General features: G+C 35.7%; 1 protein-coding gene across 1 annotated transcript in view; it reads left to right on the top strand.

Moving 5' to 3' along the window:
* Positions 1-18,958, top strand: part of LOC138711634 (A disintegrin and metalloproteinase with thrombospondin motifs 6-like) — a 69,937-nt gene extending 50,979 nt beyond the window's left edge. Inside the window, exons 14-19 of the mRNA XM_069842765.1 lie at positions 274-391; positions 3,410-3,536; positions 7,038-7,158; positions 11,308-11,448; positions 13,542-13,660; positions 17,160-18,958. Coding sequence (XP_069698866.1) covers positions 274-391; positions 3,410-3,536; positions 7,038-7,158; positions 11,308-11,448; positions 13,542-13,660; positions 17,160-18,561 — 2,028 coding nt within the window. The 3' untranslated portion in view covers positions 18,562-18,958. The remainder of the gene's footprint in view (positions 1-273; positions 392-3,409; positions 3,537-7,037; positions 7,159-11,307; positions 11,449-13,541; positions 13,661-17,159) is intronic.
* The last annotated feature ends 417 nt before the right edge of the window (positions 18,959-19,375 follow it).

Here is a 19,375-nt window from a genome sequence, read left to right as displayed (position 1 = left end):
TAACACTGGTTTATGAATACGAAAAACGTTAGTTCGCTGATCATCCACCGGAAGCCCGCGCTAAGAATGTCTATGAATACGGCCCTAAGATTTTTACTGTAGCTGGGTTATGAACAAGAACTCAGTAGAATAGGTGATAAAGGAACCTGTAAGTACTTTCAAAGCTTCGAAGAAATTAAATCTTGACACATATTATTACAAATAAAAATATCTCGCCCCCACTTATGCCGTTGAGTTTTCATTGTTTTCTCATGAAAATGATCTGTTTTCCAGAAAGTCGGATGTGACTACGTCTTAGATTCCGATGCAGTGGAGGATATCTGCGGAGTATGTAACGGTGATGCCTCTACGTGTGATGTTATCGATAAAACATACACAGAAAGCGGAGAAGGCACGTATTAAGACTATATTATTCGTTTAATAATTTTGTAACACGAATCTTTAGCCAGAAAATTTCAATGATTTAGCTTGTTATAAATTTGAAAGTATCTACATAGATTTCGCGTAACGGAAGTCGGCTTTAGACGTCAATATTTAACAATCTCCACCATTAAATATCCTTTAGCATAAGGTAGGCTTACAGTTTTTCGAACTTTTAACTTCATAATAGTATGAAAATGTTCAAATTATTTAATGATTGCAACTTGGGATTCTTGTCATATTTCGTGTAAAGACCTAACTGAGAAAGGTAGTTTCTTATCGCCTTGTGGTGACTTAAGATTCGATTTTATTGGAATGGAGTCAATAATATGTTGTTGTTTTCTAATGCCAGGCGTTTGACAATAAAGTCATTTGACCTCTTGCATTCCAATATTTTTCAAAGATACACTCAGGGACAAAAAAACCCGGACACTTTAATATTTGCTGGTATTTTGCAAAACATTATCTTCTCATACAATATTATGGTAGCCATCTGTTGTTATGGAGACGTGTATACATTGTTGAATGTTTTTTGTTTTATAAACAAGCCATTACAACCAAATATTCCAATTTTGCTTTCGGAGTCTCAGCTATAAAATTTTTTTCTCAACCATTTTGTGCTTCATTATCGTTATCATTCGTTATTTCTTTATTTTTACATTTTCTGAGTTTAAGTGAGGTTGTAACATTTGTCTTAAAACAAGATGCGACCTGAAGATGTGGCTTGAGGTGTAGCCCTTTACGATGATGGACGCAGTGTACGTTACATTGCAAATGTTATGAATATGGCTAGAAGCACAACCCATGATGCCATAAAACGGTATAGAGAGACCCTAGAATATACCAGAAGACCAGGTTCGGGTCGTCCAAGAGCTACAAATCCAAATGAAGACAGGTATATGGTGTTGAGAGTTCTTAGGGAACGCAACCTGCCAGCTACTAGTGTAGCCCAGCAATTTGTTGACATGCATGGACGCCCAATTTCGGCCAAAACAGTTAGAAGGAGGTTGAAAGCAAGTGGACTAATATCAAGTAGACCTGCAACTGGTCCCAGACTTCTCAGGATGCATCGAGTTGAACGACTGCGTTTTGCAAATGATAACAGGGATTGGAGAAATAGACAGTGGAGCTGTGTTCTGTTCACCGATGAGTCCCGTTTCAATATGTGCTCACCTGATGGACATGAAAGAGTTTGGAGAAGGAGGGGAGAACGATTTTCACAGTATTGCATTTCCGAAAATGTGCCATATGGAGGTGGTGGAGTGATGGTTTTGGGCAGGAGTGTGTATGGATGCTCGTACAGAGTTGGTTTTTGTTGAAAATGGAAGACTAACAGCTGATAGATATATAAATGAATGTTTGGCTGATCATGTTGTGCCATTTGGCCAATTTGTAGGCGATAATTTTGTTTTAATGCATGATAATGCCCATGCGGTCGGAGATTATCTCCAAGAAGTGGGAATCCATGATCTTCCATAGCCAGCAAGGAGTCCAGACATGAACCCAATTGAACACGTGTGGGACATGTTGGGACGGCGTGTTAAGAATAGACGACCGAGACCAGAATCGTTACAAGAGTTGAGGCGAGCACTTGGCGAAGAATGGGAACTTATTCCTCAAGAAGACATTGCTAACCAAATTGAGAGCATGCCAAGACGTATGGGTGCAGTTATTCAAGCCAGAAGGAGTAATACCCGTTACTAAAAAGAGTTTTAATGTTTAAGGCACCAGAAAATGAAAAAAACAGTTAGACCAAACGATGCCATAGTTATACGCCCGTTGTAATTTTTTGTAAATTTTCTCATCAGAGATTTTTTTTTCAAATGTTGTCGTATAAGGTGCTAAATGAAACATTATTTTATTCAAATGGGTTTTGTTTCATTTTGAAATAATTGGCAACAAAATACAAGCAAATATAGAAGTGTCCGGTTTTTTCGTCCCTGAGTGTATTATCATGACTAGCCACTGAAGCACTGATTTTGAGGTGTTCCGAATCCATTTCTGGAGTCAATAATATAAAATATTATAAACGTATTCATATAGGAAGACGTTTAACCGTGAATTTGTTTTTTCATTTAATTCCCACTTTTGTTGCAACTCTACCATGAGTATTTTCATTCAACTGCCACTCTTGTCGCAACCTTACCCCAAACTACACACCAGTGCAAATTGTTAACAATGTCTGTCTATTTCTGATACAGGTCTCTGTTTACATGGGTGTTTTTTATCATTTATATTTTATGAAAATATGGAAGGTACCTTGTGACACAAATGTCAGTTCCATATGATATGATATATATTTACGTCACAGCACTTCTTTACATGTAATAATGTACCTCACATTTCTCGTATCCGCTGCTACCATTATCACATTATTACATTAACACATTCTTTGCAGTATACGTCTCCTCAAATAACTCTAATTTACATTATATACCTTTTTATTACTCGGTCTAATCTCCTTTGCTATTCTCAATTGTTAACTGATCCTGATATCTCTAATATTATATACTAATTTTTTATAATATTGCATAAAATCAATAATACAGTTGTATGACCACGTTATATATAATCAGCTACACGAACACAAGCCATCTACAACACAAAATAAAAACAGGAACTCAATAATAGTAAAAACGGTCTACTGATATACCCAAAAATCCCACACACGCGATATGTCCACAGATATTAAAGTGCGTATAAAGAAACTTAACAAGAAAAATGACCACCAGGCAGGGCAGCGGCCTCAAATTAAATGCTACAAACTCGTGTTGCAAGAAGTTGATATGTTATAAACGATTGGTAAAATAATAGCCTACAAATCAGTGAATGTCATGAAAATGATAATACTTTTCATTATACGTTTTAAGCGTATTGCAAGTATTCAGTTTCTTTATTATGCTGAGAATTATGTTACTGCCTTGAAGAAATATACAGATGATGTAGGCATAACCTACCTCAGAATTATATTCGTGTGTTTTGATTTCAGACTATGTCAAGATTGTGACCATTCCTAAGGGCTGTAGACACATTACGGTGGAAGAAATGAAACCCAGCAGGAATGTACTTGCCCTAGCCGCAGCGGACGAGAAGACCTTCTATCTCAACGGCGATTAGTGAGCATAGACATAGATCTAAACATAGGAGCTGACTTTGGGACTTTGGAGGAGGCAAAGTTCTCAACTTATAAAGCCTGAGACGTGGAACCGTCAACAATACAATTAATAGATGATCCTTGTAATTCCAAATAATTTTAAAACAGATTCCTCATGTTAAAAAGTTAATTAGGCCAAAAAGGTTTACTTCAAATCCGTACAGAGGGTAAGCTGTCGAATTGAACATGTTAGTGACGCAACTCACAATGCCTCCTCGCTTTCTTTCCTGCATTTGAGATCGGTGAATCCCCACATCTGACGCAATGGTGACTCCACTTCTTTGTCTATGATCCACATTTTTTCAGTTCAGTTCAAATCTATCAACTATTACGATCGAACAGTAACGTAGTTACGAATTAGCCCTGATCACATATATAACAGATTGCTCATCCCTATGTTAAAATTGGTAGCACTTTGAAGAGAACAACCGCCAGGATCGCCACTCGTCCGCAGTAAACGAACACGAGATGGCAGTACAGTAGCTAATGCAATTCAAATGGGAGTTATGACTCATTATGTAACAACTAGATGGCAGTATAGTAAACCTGACAAAAGTTGTTACCGTCAAAACCTATAAGCTCAGAAATCTGTTATATATGTGATCTGGGGTATTAGCAAGCGAAAATAATATTATAGAATTAACAGTTCAATTAACAGTTTAGTAGTTGTAGCTGTAATTGTTCCTGTAACTCCTCTGGGAAGCATAGGGCCTTAATGAAAGCGCGCCATCAAATTCTATTCTCTGCCAATGCTTTGATTTCAGCCCAGCTTTAGCCTAGTTTAGCTTCATTTCTTACAGTATTTCCCGAAGTTATTTTTGCTCTCCCTCTATTTCTTGTTTCTTCTAGAAGTCTTGGGCCTCCTTTCAATTAGCAGTGTACTCACAGCATTTATGTCTAATATCTGTTAAGAAATTATTAATATCCAACATTTTTCATAAACAATTAAATTGTTACGAAATTTAAACGTAACACTATCAACATTCGTCGTAGCGAGTATGCACTTGTCAAGTGATCAGTAATTGTGATGTAACTATTGATAAGAGATCAAATCTTAATAAAGAAACTGCCTAAAATAAAACTGCATTGAAAAATGATACCTTGGCTTGCAGTAGTGGCAGTTAAACTAATAGCCCATCGTTGAAGAGTGAAAAAAACAGTGAAATAAGAAATGTCGTGCTTTCAACCATTTTGAATTAAGCAACTTCCATGGGTATTATATGAAAATCCAAACGATGTTTTTTATATTTGTTATTTAACGACGCTGAATCAACAACTACATTACATATTTAGCGTCGACAGATGATGTTATTTTCTGTAAAATATGTAAGGAAATATTTCAGAAGCAACAACTGAATTTTTCTAGGAACTCGTGTAGAGTCCTGTCCTTCCTCCCCACCATCCTTTAAAGCAGACATACCTATACCCAAATCAATCACATTGACTTTATAGCCTCTATATATATATATATATATATATATATAATTTATATATATAAGAATATTGTATTCATCTTCAAGATAACACAGATGAGGGGGACGACGATAGCGAGAATAATAATAATAATAATAATAATAATAATAATAATAATAATAATAATAATAATAATAATAATTCCGAAATCCATTACTGATATTTTTCGATAATTTATTCTTTTTAATTGTGTTTATCACAAGGAAATATATTTTACCAATTTACGTTTTTTCTTCGTCTTGATAACTGTTCCGATATCTGATAAACCTTCTTTGATACCAAGTGTGGAGTCAGGTCCATCTCTGTAACTTTCCGATTTTGTTCATTTGTTGTTTCGGTATACGGTATTCTTCCATTCTTAACATGTATTCGTATTATTTGATTTTTGTTCAACCTCTGCATAATATTATTAAATAGTCTTAAACTGTCTTTATTTTTGAAATTTTATATTGATCTCTGAGCGAATAACCAGCAAACTGACACATGAACCTAGTCTCTGCAGTAGGTAGGCCTAATCATTTTTGCGTTTTTCTCCTATAGTCAACATCTAGTGTATTCTATCTTCTAAACTATAACTTGCCATTATCTTACCATAAAATTACATTTGCATCACAGATCTTATTAATTGCTGTCAAAAATTTGTTTTACTATCCCACATCTTCACTGAAATGTAATTTCACATCAGTATCTGTGCGAAATCATTGAAATTGAAATAATTAGCTATTTAGCTATATGGTATTTACTTCTAAGTAATCTCGACTAAATCCAAATCTAAATCAATAATATTGTAGTCATAATCTCCATTTTAAATATCCTAAAAGTTGCGGTCTAAAGATGCCAATTGCATCCAACATTCGATTCTTTGTTTGCGGCTACATCTGTCAGAAGGTTCTAAGGTCTCAAAAAACACTAACTTAAACTACAGATATTTCTGCAGTTTCAATATATGAAGAGAAAATTGAGAATGTGGAGAGCACAATTTGTATCATTTCCGGGGTGACTTTAGCACAGGCTTCAATGATACGATTATTTAAATGTTCCACATTCTCAATTTTCTCTTCATATACCAAGCTCTCTATATAAGCCCAAAAGAAAAAAAAATCAAGGGGTGTTAAATCTGGAGACCTGGCCGGCCATTCTACTGGTCCACGTCGACCAATCTAATGTGGCTGAAACATTTCTGTGGCTTAACCCACCAGAATGAACAATGATATCAATTCTTTCCTCTTTCGATAATTTCATCACGAAAATCAAGAAATTTGTTATAGGAAAGCTTTAAATAATCACAACAATGCATTGAAACTGTCACAGGTTAACCAAACAGTAAAGCAGCAAAAGTTAATTACCAGAATTGTATAAAAATACCTTTTCCAAAGCGTGATACTGTACCACGTTAGAAAATATCTATAGATGCAGTAACTAATGCTTGTGTCATTATGACAGTTATCTTTAAATAACTTGAAAACGATTAGAGATATCTCAAAACTGATTGCACCATTGCTTTTTTTTTTCTTCAGAAAATTGCACATGATTTTGAGTACCTACATGGCCCCCTTTCCATTTAAAATTTCAAAGTTGCATCCAAAATGGCAGCTTTTGAGATAGCTGAGGGCTAGAATCGAGTGTGTCACTGGTAGAGCATTTGGTCTTACAAATACTGGTAAGACCTATAGTAATCGAAAATCAAGCATGTGGAAAACAATTATGTGGTTCCAGACTTTTGATTCACCCTGTAATAGCTTTCAAAATGTTTTTATATTTATGAAAACTGCAAGAAGTTAAAAAAAATTCTTCATACTGGTAATGCTGAGATCACTCGATTACTCTGGTCCTTTTCACATTCATATAACCATTTCCTTTTCAAGCGTTTTAAGCTCAAATAATTCTTCGTTCGTTGTTTCCGAATTTCCATTAAGTCGAAGTTCTTTAAATCAAGGATTATCATAGTTTAGTTCTTACTAATATCATCACTGAATCTTTTTCTTCTCAGCACTATCCAAGCAGACGGAGAGCAGAAGATTGCTGGTACTATCAGCATCTACACCAACGTGGAACCAGAGCAAGAATCCTTGGTTATAGTTGGACCTATTAAGGAACCACTCGTTCTTTTCGTAAGTTCATATGACTAATTATTATACTGCAGATACTACAGCTCCGTACAAGTGTGCAAACGGAGTGAAACAAATGCAAAATATGCATCACTTTATAACTTTCCGAATATGGATTAAAGTTTATACCTATAAAGAAAAAAAAACTTGACCTCTGAAAGTATTTTTGAATTCTCTGACAAGTTCTGGCATTGTATTTATAAAGTTTTGAGACATTTCAAAAATGTATTACTATCCTAAATCGCCAAATTTTCTAACAGTCGTTCCATGGGTATCTTGATTTTATTCTTATTGAGATTGGATAGGTACTTTTCGATAATTTTGTGTAGAGTTCATGGTCTTGTTCGAAGATATCTCCGTATGAAAATTGAGTGTCCAATATAAAACTCATGTATGTTAACTAGCTACTTGAACAATTTCCACAAAGTGATTTAGTTATACAGTAGGATGCAATAATTCCATTGCATACTGTAAAATTGTGAGCGTGTATTTATTGAATGAATCTTGTAAAAACCTGAAATATGTTGTTGTTGTTGTTTTCTAATGCCAGATGTTTGACAATAAAGTCATTTGACCTCTTGCACTCCAATATTTTTCAAAGATATTATCATGACCAGCCAATGAAGCACAGATTTTGAGGTGTTCCGAATTCATTTCTTGGTTTGAGTTCCACAATGGGCAGTTAGGGGACTGATATATTCCAATTCTATGCAGGTGTTTAGCCAAACAATCATGGCCTATCTAAATGCAGCTACAGACGATTTTCGTGATAAATCGGAAATTAACTGTGGATTTTGATGCAGAGAGTTCCATTTTTCCCTTGGGATTGTGTTATCAAATTTTGTTTGTTGAAGTCTAAGTATGTAGATTTAATAAATGTCTTCACAGAGTAATACGTAAATTTAGTAAGAGGTCTGTAAGTAGCAATGCTGCCCTTCTTTGCTAAAGCATCCCCATTCTCGTTTCCCAGGATTCCACAATGGGATGGTATCCATTGGAATACAATTCTTTTATTGAGTGATATTAATTGAGAGAGTATTTTAGTTATTTCTGCTGTTTGAGATGAAGGTGTGTGTTTAGAGACTATTGATAGAATAGCTGCTTTGGAGTCTGACAATATAACTGCATTCCTAGATTTATTGATGTGGCATAGAAGATTCCTGAAACATTCACTTATTGCAATGATTTCACCATGAAAACTTGTTGTTCCATATCCAAGAGATCTATAAAGTGAGAAGAGACAGCCCGTAACACCTGCACCGGCACCTTGTTCTCTGGAGATCAAGGATCCTTCGGTGTATAAATGAAGCTAGTTTTGTGGAGGGTAGCTAATATTAATTGTCTCTAAAGACAATTGTTTCAGTATTTCAGTGTTTACTTCTGATTTCAGTATTTGTTCTTTAAATTTAGATTATATTCTATATTTAATAGAGTGAAAACTGAACCCGCCTTTCAGTAAAAAGAATAGCAGTCTGCTAACAATAAATCTTGAAAGGCTCTTCGTAAAGAATTATATTTCCCGAGTGCTTTCAATTGGGTGGTAATAAAAATAAAACATATTTTAATATGATGTAAGGTCGGGAGTAATTGAATGTCTAATTATTTACATACTTACTATATACACCTACAATACGATAAGATGGGTTGAAAGTAATAAAAGTCCAAGAAATAAATTGCAAAAATATTTTGTTTTTGCAAGCATTTATTAATTTTATCTTTCTATACAATGATTTGGAATCTTCTAGAAAAGTTTCGCAATTTGCACCAATATAGTTTTTCATTTGTGCATTTTTCCTATGATTATTTATTTTCTAGCTTAAACCTTCTTCAAGAGGTAGCATTTCAAAGTACAAATTAAAAAAAAAAACAAATTCTGTTGACACAAAATTTGAATATTCACACCTTTCTACAATAAAACTGAATTTTGTTCTCATTATTTTTTTCTCTTTTGGTTCCTGTAATATACTCAAAACTTCTGTCACTTATGAATGTCTGGTTTCTTGTTCGTGTAGCTCAACATCTACGAGGGAGAAGTGATAAATCAAAGGTGCACACGAACATACGTACTTGCAAGGAATCTTAAGGCTTTAAGTCTTTTAATTACTTGACTTTGAGTCAATGATTCACTGAAAGAGCTAACAAGCAAACATTGTGATGGGGGCAGATAAAAAAGTTATTTTTTTCTTCCACTATGTTAATAATGTCGAAATAAGTTGTAATAAAAATTTTGGCCAATCTAGCGCAATTGCGAGGACCGTAAAAATAAGTTTTCTTGGGGCCCTTTACAGAAAAAAAAACACAATTTAATGGAAATATTTATTGGAACAGATACAGCAATTGTGAAGCTATTTTTCAACATTTTCCCCCACCCTAATTGAGACACTTGTCTTACCATGGGATCAACTTTTATATCCCTGAGTAGTAGAAGCCTGCTGACTGGGATCGGACAGCCGTCTGCACCTCTCTGTCGATCTCATAGTATGATAAACGTCTCAATTCCAGTAGGAATACGTTGAAAAATGGCCCAACAGTTGTTGTATGTGTTCCAATAAATGTTTCAAATAAAATTGTGTTTTCTTTCTATAAAAGGCCCCAGGGAAACTTATTTTTACGGCCCTCGCAATTGCGCTCGAGTGGCCAAAATTTGTACAAGCACTTGTTTTGACATTATTAACATAGTGGAAGAAAAAATTAACTTTTTTATCTGCCCCCATGAGAATGTTTGCTTGTAAGATAATGTCATCTATTAGGCTAACATCTTAGGAGCAGAGCACCACTATTAGGATACGTTTAACAGCAGCAGTATTATCAGTGGGAGTGAGTGATAAGCGTGTCATTAGTAACTAGTCTGGGCAATCGAACCCGGAGGTCAGTGAGTATGCCTTGTTAGAAGGACCTGAAGGCAAGTAATGGCCAAGATTCCATGCCCGTGAATTTAAGGTTTAAAATTTGGATAAGGTGTCGAAAAAAAAAAATTAATGAGAGTTGTACACATCTGTTAAGACTCCTGTGACATTCGTCTTAGCACCTTAGGAAAGTCACGGAAATTCACAGAGGGAAGAACTTCTATGAACGTCTCAGTTTCGAAGATAAACCAATTGACTGTAAGGGAACTCTACATAAAATTTGACACCATTGACTTTGTGGGCATTATTGGGAAGGGGAGACAAGCAAAGTAGTGTTCACCAGGGTTGAGAAGATGACACGTTCTAACTTAGAGGGAAGCTGTGGTGTCCTACTTAAAGAGATATGAGAGTGGACATGTGCTATCCTAGGTCTGAATATATGTGATTACGTTCCTTATAGCAACACCCGTCGTGTTGGATGCAGAAAAGTTATTAACCGAGTCCAGTAGGGTTGTCAACTTTTTTTTGAAGAAAATACGCCTACGGGAGACTAAGGAATCGACAAAATTTTACATATAAAATAAACAAATTATTGGGTTCAGCTAGTGAAAAGCAACTTTTTTCTATACTTCGGCAGCTAGGTCATAAGGTTCTTACTATAAGCTACGGCGCACGCATGCATTTGGTTTCACGAGATAACGAATGGCCTATAACGTTGTAAACCATGCTTTCTCAAACGTAACATACACAACGCATATCCAAATAGGCTATAGGTCTAGTTGTCATTTTATCATACTGTATCAGACGTGTATTAGGGCTAGGTTAAATACAGTATATACGAAGTAGCAATGGTAAGCTACTTTCTGAAAAACAGTCACATTTACCACATTAATTATTATTTACTTTATAACTACTGATTTTTTTCACTTTTTATGTTGAACATTGTATGTATATGTGCTTCTAAATACAAAATAAATGTATGTTAATAAGGCGTTTTTTTTTTAATTTATCATCTCGTGATCTCCTCAGCTCTTTACACGACCCCCACTTTGGGTACCACTATCTTAGCATATGGAAAAGGAATAATTATGTATTTTAGTACATATATTTCCGACCCCTAATCATAACTAACTACTTGCATTTTAAATTTTAATTTCTATGATCGCACGGGTCCTTTGTGGAAAGGTAATAAATTGTTTAAATAGTAAAATTAACAATATAAAATAATGATGATTATGACAATGGTGATGGTTTCAATCAAATACATAATCGTTAACCGTATTTTTATCTTTGTTTTCCTCTTTAGCTCCTGAACAACATGGACCCAAATCCTGGAATTCACTACAAGTATTCCTGTCCCAGCGCTACTTCTACGTACAAACCGAAGTTCAATTGGGAGCTCATAGACTGGAGTCGGTGCAGCGTTTTCTGTGGAGGAGGTACACAGGTAAGTGACACGTTACAAGTAAATATACAGAGCGTTCGCCAGGAAACCGGTTTTCGTTCAGAAAAAAAAAATACTGTCAGCTTTTCACTGTTATTGCAGAGGAAGCAGTGACTACATTTTCAGTGTATCTTTTGTGGAAGGGTATAATGCTAACTGAAGGGATGCCAATGTTATAGTATTACCATACAGCTGACTTCCATTCAGTGTAATTCAGTTTACTTCGTGGTAGGCCTAATGTCATACGTATTAGAACAGCGAATCTACTTTTATGATGCGTACCATTAGGAAGAAATAGTACAAAATATTCTACGGAAAAATCCCAGCGGCATTTAATAATCCCCTGATTCAACAATAAAAATTTTGTGAAATAAATTAGAGACCATCTCATTTTTAAATAAAAAGAGGATGCAAAAATCGCGTTCTAACCAAAAAAACTGAATATTGTTTAGCTATAAGCTAGAAAGTCTAATATGAAAACTTTAAGAAAATTATCTCAACAGGCAGGTGTATCTAAGACAACAACTTTGAAGGCGATGAAATTATTAAAGTAGGATAACAGTTGTTCTGAAATTGAATGAAAAGGACTATGTGCTAGGATTCAATTCCATATCTATAAACGAAACCCAGCCTGTATCTAGAAATAGGTATCAAATAATGTGCATAGATAAACGTTTGTAGATAGACTAGGAAGATCTTACTTTGACTGCAATTTTCTTCCTTAACTCGTTAGTCCACCCAAATCCTGAAATATTATTTATGTTTCCACTAATAATTACTTTGCAATAGATCTCTGTATAACGATATAAGAGTCTGACAGAATTGCACCTACATAAAAATACATTAATATCTGTAATTTCGTTTGTATTAAGTTTTTTGTGTCTTCTGTAAAATTTATGTTTTTACATAGCTAATTCTAAAGGCGCAATAATGAATCTTTATTTACCTACCCACCTAAATATAGACCAAATTATTAGCCTTCCTTGGTCGAAGGATTCTAGATTTTAACTTAATTTAACAGTCTTCCCTACGGCATATACTGCTTATTTTCCATCTACCATAAAGTCAAAGCAAGACGAATACTTGTCTCATCAGTGGAAGATTTTTTACAGGATGTGCTGATGTTGTAAAGGAGATCCAAGTGATTTTAGTAAGCAGTGCAGAAAGAACCAATAGGAAGGTTTCTAAAAAAAGTTAAAAAAAAAAACGTCAACGACATACCAATCATCCCAGCAAGCCATTACTTCCGGACTTCTTCTGTGTACCAAAGAAGTATTGTAACTGGGGGAACTATATCATCAGAGCTCCATTTACACCAACTTTGGCAAGAGGGGAACAACGGTGAATTCCGAAAGTGATACTGATTTTGAAGAAATTCAGACAGGATCCAAAGTGGCTTATAGTGATGTAAAGGAGGAAAATACCCGCTTATGGAACATGTATGTCAGAGTAAAAAACAGACAAAACATAAATATGTGGTATTCAGTCAAGGAGATATGGAGCATGACAACATCATTGAAATTTACTACATGATTTCAAAGACATTATTTTCAAAACAGAAACAAGAAATAAATTTGTGGTGAAGTCTTCAGAAGTGTTAGGGTTACTACAAGAACCTGAAGTTATTACCGTTAAGCCTTTTGTCCCATCTATAATGTCCCGTCCGTAACATATCAATTAAATATTAAATATTTCTTTTTGCTGTCTAAGAAAAAAATATGAATGTTAAAACTTCTTTAAGCATGAAAGAGAAACTGAAATTTAATAGGACTGAAAGGATAAAGAAAAATTCCTTCAGAGTTCACAGAAAAACCTCAAAACTAAATGCACCAATACTGCAACGTCAAAAAGAGATCACATCTGTAAAATTTTTTTAAGTGATATAGTAGACTTAATAACCATCAAATAGAATAACTTAATTTAATTTCACTTAGATACCATTGTATTATACACTTTTAAAGATTAAAATTTTATCTCTGAATGTCTCATCCGTAACAATGGAGTGGCTGTAAAGTAAAGACACTCCAAGACTTTACACTCTGTGTAATTTAAATTATGCACTCATAAACGCGACTAACCACATTAAAATGTTCTAGCTGTCCGATCCAAGTTGCATTGAAGAAAGGGGAGGATTGGTTGCCAAGAAGTTCTGCGAGAAGATCCCAAAGCCAGAAGTGAATACCAGAGTTTGCAACGTGCAACCCTGTAGGATTAGGTAAGTCTTATCTAATGTATACCAATTTATTTTTACTAAAAGGCGGGTACTGGACTATTCGTCTAGTAACTAATAATCTGCTGGTTAATATCTGGCGATCTTGCAGGCCAATCATAGGAAAGTACTACTGATAACATACCACCAGAACAACCAGAAACAAGCTCATTGCCCTGATTATGCAGGAAGTCCCACTTCTTTTGTAATAAACCAGTGTCAGAATTTTTAAGACTGTGTAGAATTGAAGGAAATGTGAGCAACTAAATTGACTCTTAGTTTTGAAAAATCATATTTATTTTTATTTACTTTGGTGGAGTTAAGCCCATCAGGTTTTCTCTTCCATACTACCAGAAATGCAATACAACTACAAGGAAAAAAAGAGGCGAAATAAATTAAAGAAGAATCAATTAAAATAGAATTATTTTAAATACCGTACAACGCTACAGTTCTGTGCAGAAATATACAGAACTATACCTTATCACATTCACAATATTTTATACAATGGTATACAGAACCGTGCAGTATATAAGGGAGAAAAAGCGGCAACATTGGTTTTCAAGCAGCACACACAAGATCTCTTGAATGCGCGAAACAATGCATTAAGATCGTCATAAGCAAAGTGATTATAAAATATCTATATGAACGAGACATTAATAATAAGCGAGACTTGTAATTGTACAAGAAATAACTGCTGATAAGAAATAAGTAGTAGTTATGTATTCTTTTCACTAATGGCGGATATTTGACTTCATCATTCACCAATAAGAAATCAGTTGTATAGACCAATTTATGAGTCCACACCTGTGGAGTAACGGTCAGCGCGTCTGGCTGCGAAACCAGGTGGCCCGGGTTTGAATCCCGGTCGGGGCAAGTTACCTGGTTGAGGTTTTTTCCGGGGTTTTCCCTCAACCCAATACGAGCAAATGCTGGGTAACTTTCGGTGCTGGACCCCGGACTCATTTCACCGGCATTATCACCTTCATATCATTCAGACTCTAAATAACCTAGATGTTGATACAGCGTCGTAAAATAACCTACTAAAATAAAAAATAAACCAATTAACGAAGAAAGTCGTTGCTCAGGATGCGTCATAGAAGGCTGTTCTACGCTACATCTGCGATGAAATGATGATGATGATGATGATGATGATGATGATGATTATGATGATAACGATGGAGATTTGTTGGGATGTCACAGGAGAACTTATGTATAGGACAGCGGTTCCCAACCTGTAATGCGCAGACTCCTTGTGATTCGAAAGTGATTGAAAAGAGGTCCGAGGAACTAAGGTGAATTTTCAAACGGTATTTCAACTGTGCTTAACTTGATCACGTTACCCGATTTTTCTCACAGTACTCGAATATATTTTGTTTATCTTAAAATTTCCTAAATTTTAACAGTAATGAGATCGCCTGGGATTTCTGTTGGCTTGCAAGTTTTTTCCTACTTAATGCGAGAGTTTTAGTTTTATAAATTCTCTAAATTCCAGTCCTCGTGATCCAAAACAGTGTTTATTATTCAGGATAAAACTGAGACAACGAAAAAGAAATTACTTGTGTTCCCAGTAAGTTATCAATCAAGTATTACATTCGTTTCCCACTCTCGTGACTTCACAACGACAAATGATCTCTTACCGGATATTGTTGAAAATATAAAATAAACTTGATCCATTAACATTAAAATTAAGGGAATATTTTCCTTCCTGCAATGGAAAAAGTAATTGAATGAAACCCCTTCCCGGCGAAAAAAAAAATTGTCTTTCAAAGAAGAAGCGAAGCTGTTAAAATTATCTAATTCTTTCTCAAAAGTCGTGTTTCCTACAACGACCCTGTTGCAATCTTGGTTGCTTGCACGACGCATGAATCCCGAGGTTTCCCGAATTGCAATAAAACACTTAATCCCATTTCCATCAACATATTTGTGTGAATGTAACCTTCCTGCTTTGATCTTCTTGAAGAATAAAATATAGACGCAAACTTAACATGGAATTATACTTGCGATTTACAAAATATGCCACTGAGTCAGATTTCGCAAAAGTGACAGCTGCAAAGCAATATCAACCATACCATTGAACTTAGGATGTTAAATCTAAAAAGCTGCTTTCATTTTTCGCAGAAAAGGCATGCTACAACGTAAAGTAACTTTGTATTTATGTATTTTCTGATTATGTTAAAAATTTTAACAAAGTTTTATATCGCTATCATAATTTTATTTATTCAGGATACTCAATTCACTACATTATACAAATGTTTAATGGGCATAACATACCATGGTACTGAATTGTACAAAACATATACGGACATCCGCTAAAATGAAGATAAGCTTGAAGGGGTCCATGACATTCAAAAGAGTTAGTTAGTGGGGTTTAAAAAGGGCGCGTCAGCTACTATGGCTATTTGCGCCTTTATCTAAAAGTCTTCATAAAACAACATTTAAAAGATATAGCGTATTTTTATAAAGAAGGAATCGCCCCGGCAAGATTTTAAACCGGTTCGATTAGCGGGCCAATGATATTTAGGGTTGCTTGTATACTTCTCCCTACTACCTGCAACCCCTAAATGTCATTGGCCTGCTAATACGGCCGGTTTAAAACTGTTCCCGGGACGATTTCTTTTTTATAAAAACATACTGTGGGAACCGCTGGTATAGAGCATTGATCAATCTTCTTAATGTATCCAGCTGTTTGCTGACAACATAACGTCCACTATAGTACACTGTAGTCTATTCAGTTGTTGGTTTTCACGAGAAATGAGGGGTATTTTGATCGGTGTTCATTATAGATGCCTGTTGCTAGTAGCCAGAGGTGGGGTGTAGTCAATATATACTGCAGGGCTGTGTCTTCTGCAACTGGTACTGATGATTTTAATTTACTTCTTTTGTGGTTTATGGATGGACAGTATAGAAAAATGTGTTTCAGATCTTCATCATGATTATTACACCACAGACAAGTAGGATTATCAGAAATGTGAACTCGGTGTAGGTACAATTGAGTGAAAATGTGACCTGTTCTGGCTCTTGTTAAAAATGTTTGAACATGTCTGGGCAAGTTTTTGTACATTTCCAGATCATTTGGTTTCTTTTGTACACACTGTAAAATTTTTCCTTTGTCAGAAGAGAGCCAATTGTTGATCCATAGGTTTGTAAAATGAGACTTTACTGGGTGCTCACTTTGTCGTGGTGAGGGGGCATAAACTTGTTGTTTAAGCTAACAAGTAAGAAAGAGGTACTCACATAAGCTGCATTATCACCAACGCAGTCCCACTATATTTTTAACTGTTTGTATTCATGGAGTCCCTCAGTGTAAAATTCTGCGGAGGTAAAATAGTTCCTCAATCGGATCTCCGGGTAGGGACTGCACTGAGAGATGCCAAGAATCGTACTAAAGTACTTATTTGGAACACCAAAAGTCACACCATCCAGTCAATCATAGAGCATTGATAAATTGCGATAAAAATAAATCAAGGAAGAGCAAAATAACTTTGAGATATGGTAAATGTTGCAGATGGCGAATCGGAGAATGGGGGAAATGTGACGGCTGTGTGGACAAGCCTGGGCAGAGGCACAGGGTGGTGGACTGTGTCAAACAATCACCCTTTGAAGACAGTGAGATTATAACCGAAGACAAAGAGTGTAAGAATCAGCGACCCGCCAACACGGAGGCCTGCACAAGCAACGAGCCTTGCGAAAAGTCTACCAAGCGCCACATTACCAGAGAAGCAAGTTCTTCGGCGTACTATAGCGAAGAAGACGAAGAATGTGAGGATGAAGACAGCAATAAGCTGAAAGAGGAGAATAACGCGACGGGGCAGCAGGAAGGAGCGGAAGAAGAGGAGGAGCAGGAGGGAGCGACAAAGGAGAAGGAAGGATTAGAAAAAGAGGAGGAGGAAGCGGGTGAGGATGAAGAGGATGGGGAGGAGGGAGCGATGCAGGAGAAAGAAGTAGTGAAAAAAGAGAAAAAGGGAGCGAGAGAAGAGGATGAGAAGAATGGAGCGATACAGCAGAAAAAAGGAGAGGGAGCGACAGAGGATAAGGAAGGATTAGAAAAAGAGGAGGAGGGAGCGAGTGAGGATGAAGATGATGAGGAGGAGGGAGCGGCACAGGAGAAAGAAGGGGAAGGAGCGACAGAGGAGAAGGAAGGATTAGAAAAAGAAGAGGAGGGAGCGAGAGAGGATGAAGAGTATGAGGAGGAGGGAGCGACACAGGAGAAAGAAAGGGTGAAAAAAGAGAAAACGCGAGCTAGAGAGGAGGAAGAAGAAGAGGATGAGAAAGAAGGAGTGGAAGAAGAGGAGAAGGAAGCGGGAGGCGAAAAGGAGGAGTTTAAGGAAGCGAAACACGGAAAGGAGAAGTTGAGAGAAGAGAAAGAGGAAGCCATAGAGGACATCGGGTGTGATGACAAAAAGGACGGTAAAGGGAAAACAAATAAAGATATTACAGTCATCAATAAATTCGATAAGTTGAGAGAAGAGAAAGAGGAAGCCATAGAGGACATCGAGTGTGATGACAAAAAGGACGGTAAAGGGAAAACAAATAAAGATATTAAAGTCATCAATAAATTCGATAAAACTAAAGGACTAACGACATTAAATTTAAATGAAAAAGACAAGAAGGATGTACAAACAGAATGCTACGAGGTGAAAACGAGGAAGGAAGGTTTAATAGTCGATAGGTTTAATCCCGACAAAATAAAAATTCTCGAATTTCCTATGATAGAAGATTCTGGAAATTTCAATATCTCGGACGAGGCTGCAGAAGCCGTTGGTGATAAAATTCCCAGTTCTGTAGACACTTCAAAAGTTAAGGTAATCACAGGGGAACAAGTTACAAAGCAATTGAAGAAAGACAAAAAGCTAAACGAAGCGAAAGATAAAAATGAAGATGAAAGTGGAAAAGTGGTTCATTGCTGAACATATGTCTTAAATAAGATTAGGTTTATTAATTTCATATCAGATGACAGTGAAAATCGTACGCATTCATACATGTTTTATGGAATAAATTTTATGTAAAATATGTGAAATGTATACCGTACTTAAATAGTTTTAAGATAATATGTTAAAGACCGGTTTGTCAAAATGAGTTAAAACTTAGTTTCATTTTATATTGGTTAATTTCAAGATAATATAAGGGCATTCAAGCTGTAACAGTGTGAATGGAACACATTTAATTTGTACAATACTAATGTAGAAACAATAATGATCTTTTATGATTATCTGATTCAAATGCAGATAACTTAAAATTATTCAGGTCAACTTTACAGGGAGCTATATCGCACCTGAAAAGTCGGATTTGTAGAATCTCCAAGTTATTACATAAATCCATATCGTTTTCCGCAACTAGTATTAAGTTTTTTATTTTAAAATAATACAAGATTAAGGTTTCCAAATACGGAACTATATTTTCCTGCGTCGTGTGAGTGTTTCGACTGGGAGCCAATCACGGGTATGACCACAACGTTTTTTTTGTTTACATTAGGATTTTTCTTATAGCGAAAACAGTATAGCTAGCTCGCTTACACCTACCATAAGGTTCCTACTATAAGCTACGGCGCACGCATACATTTGATTTCACGAGATAACGAATTGCTATGTTTTTGTCATTATTCGTGCTCAATGTTCGTTATTTCAGGTAGTATCCATGGATCTGAAGAACGTTATAACTGTTTTTTATAAGTTAAATGATTTCTATTTAGCGTAATATACAAACAAATTGCGCTCAGGTACA

Source organism: Periplaneta americana, chromosome 13 (genome assembly GCF_040183065.1).
Source record: "Periplaneta americana isolate PAMFEO1 chromosome 13, P.americana_PAMFEO1_priV1, whole genome shotgun sequence".
NCBI lineage: Eukaryota > Metazoa > Arthropoda > Insecta > Blattodea > Blattidae > Periplaneta > Periplaneta americana.
This window is presented reverse-complemented; position numbering and strand designations above follow the sequence as displayed.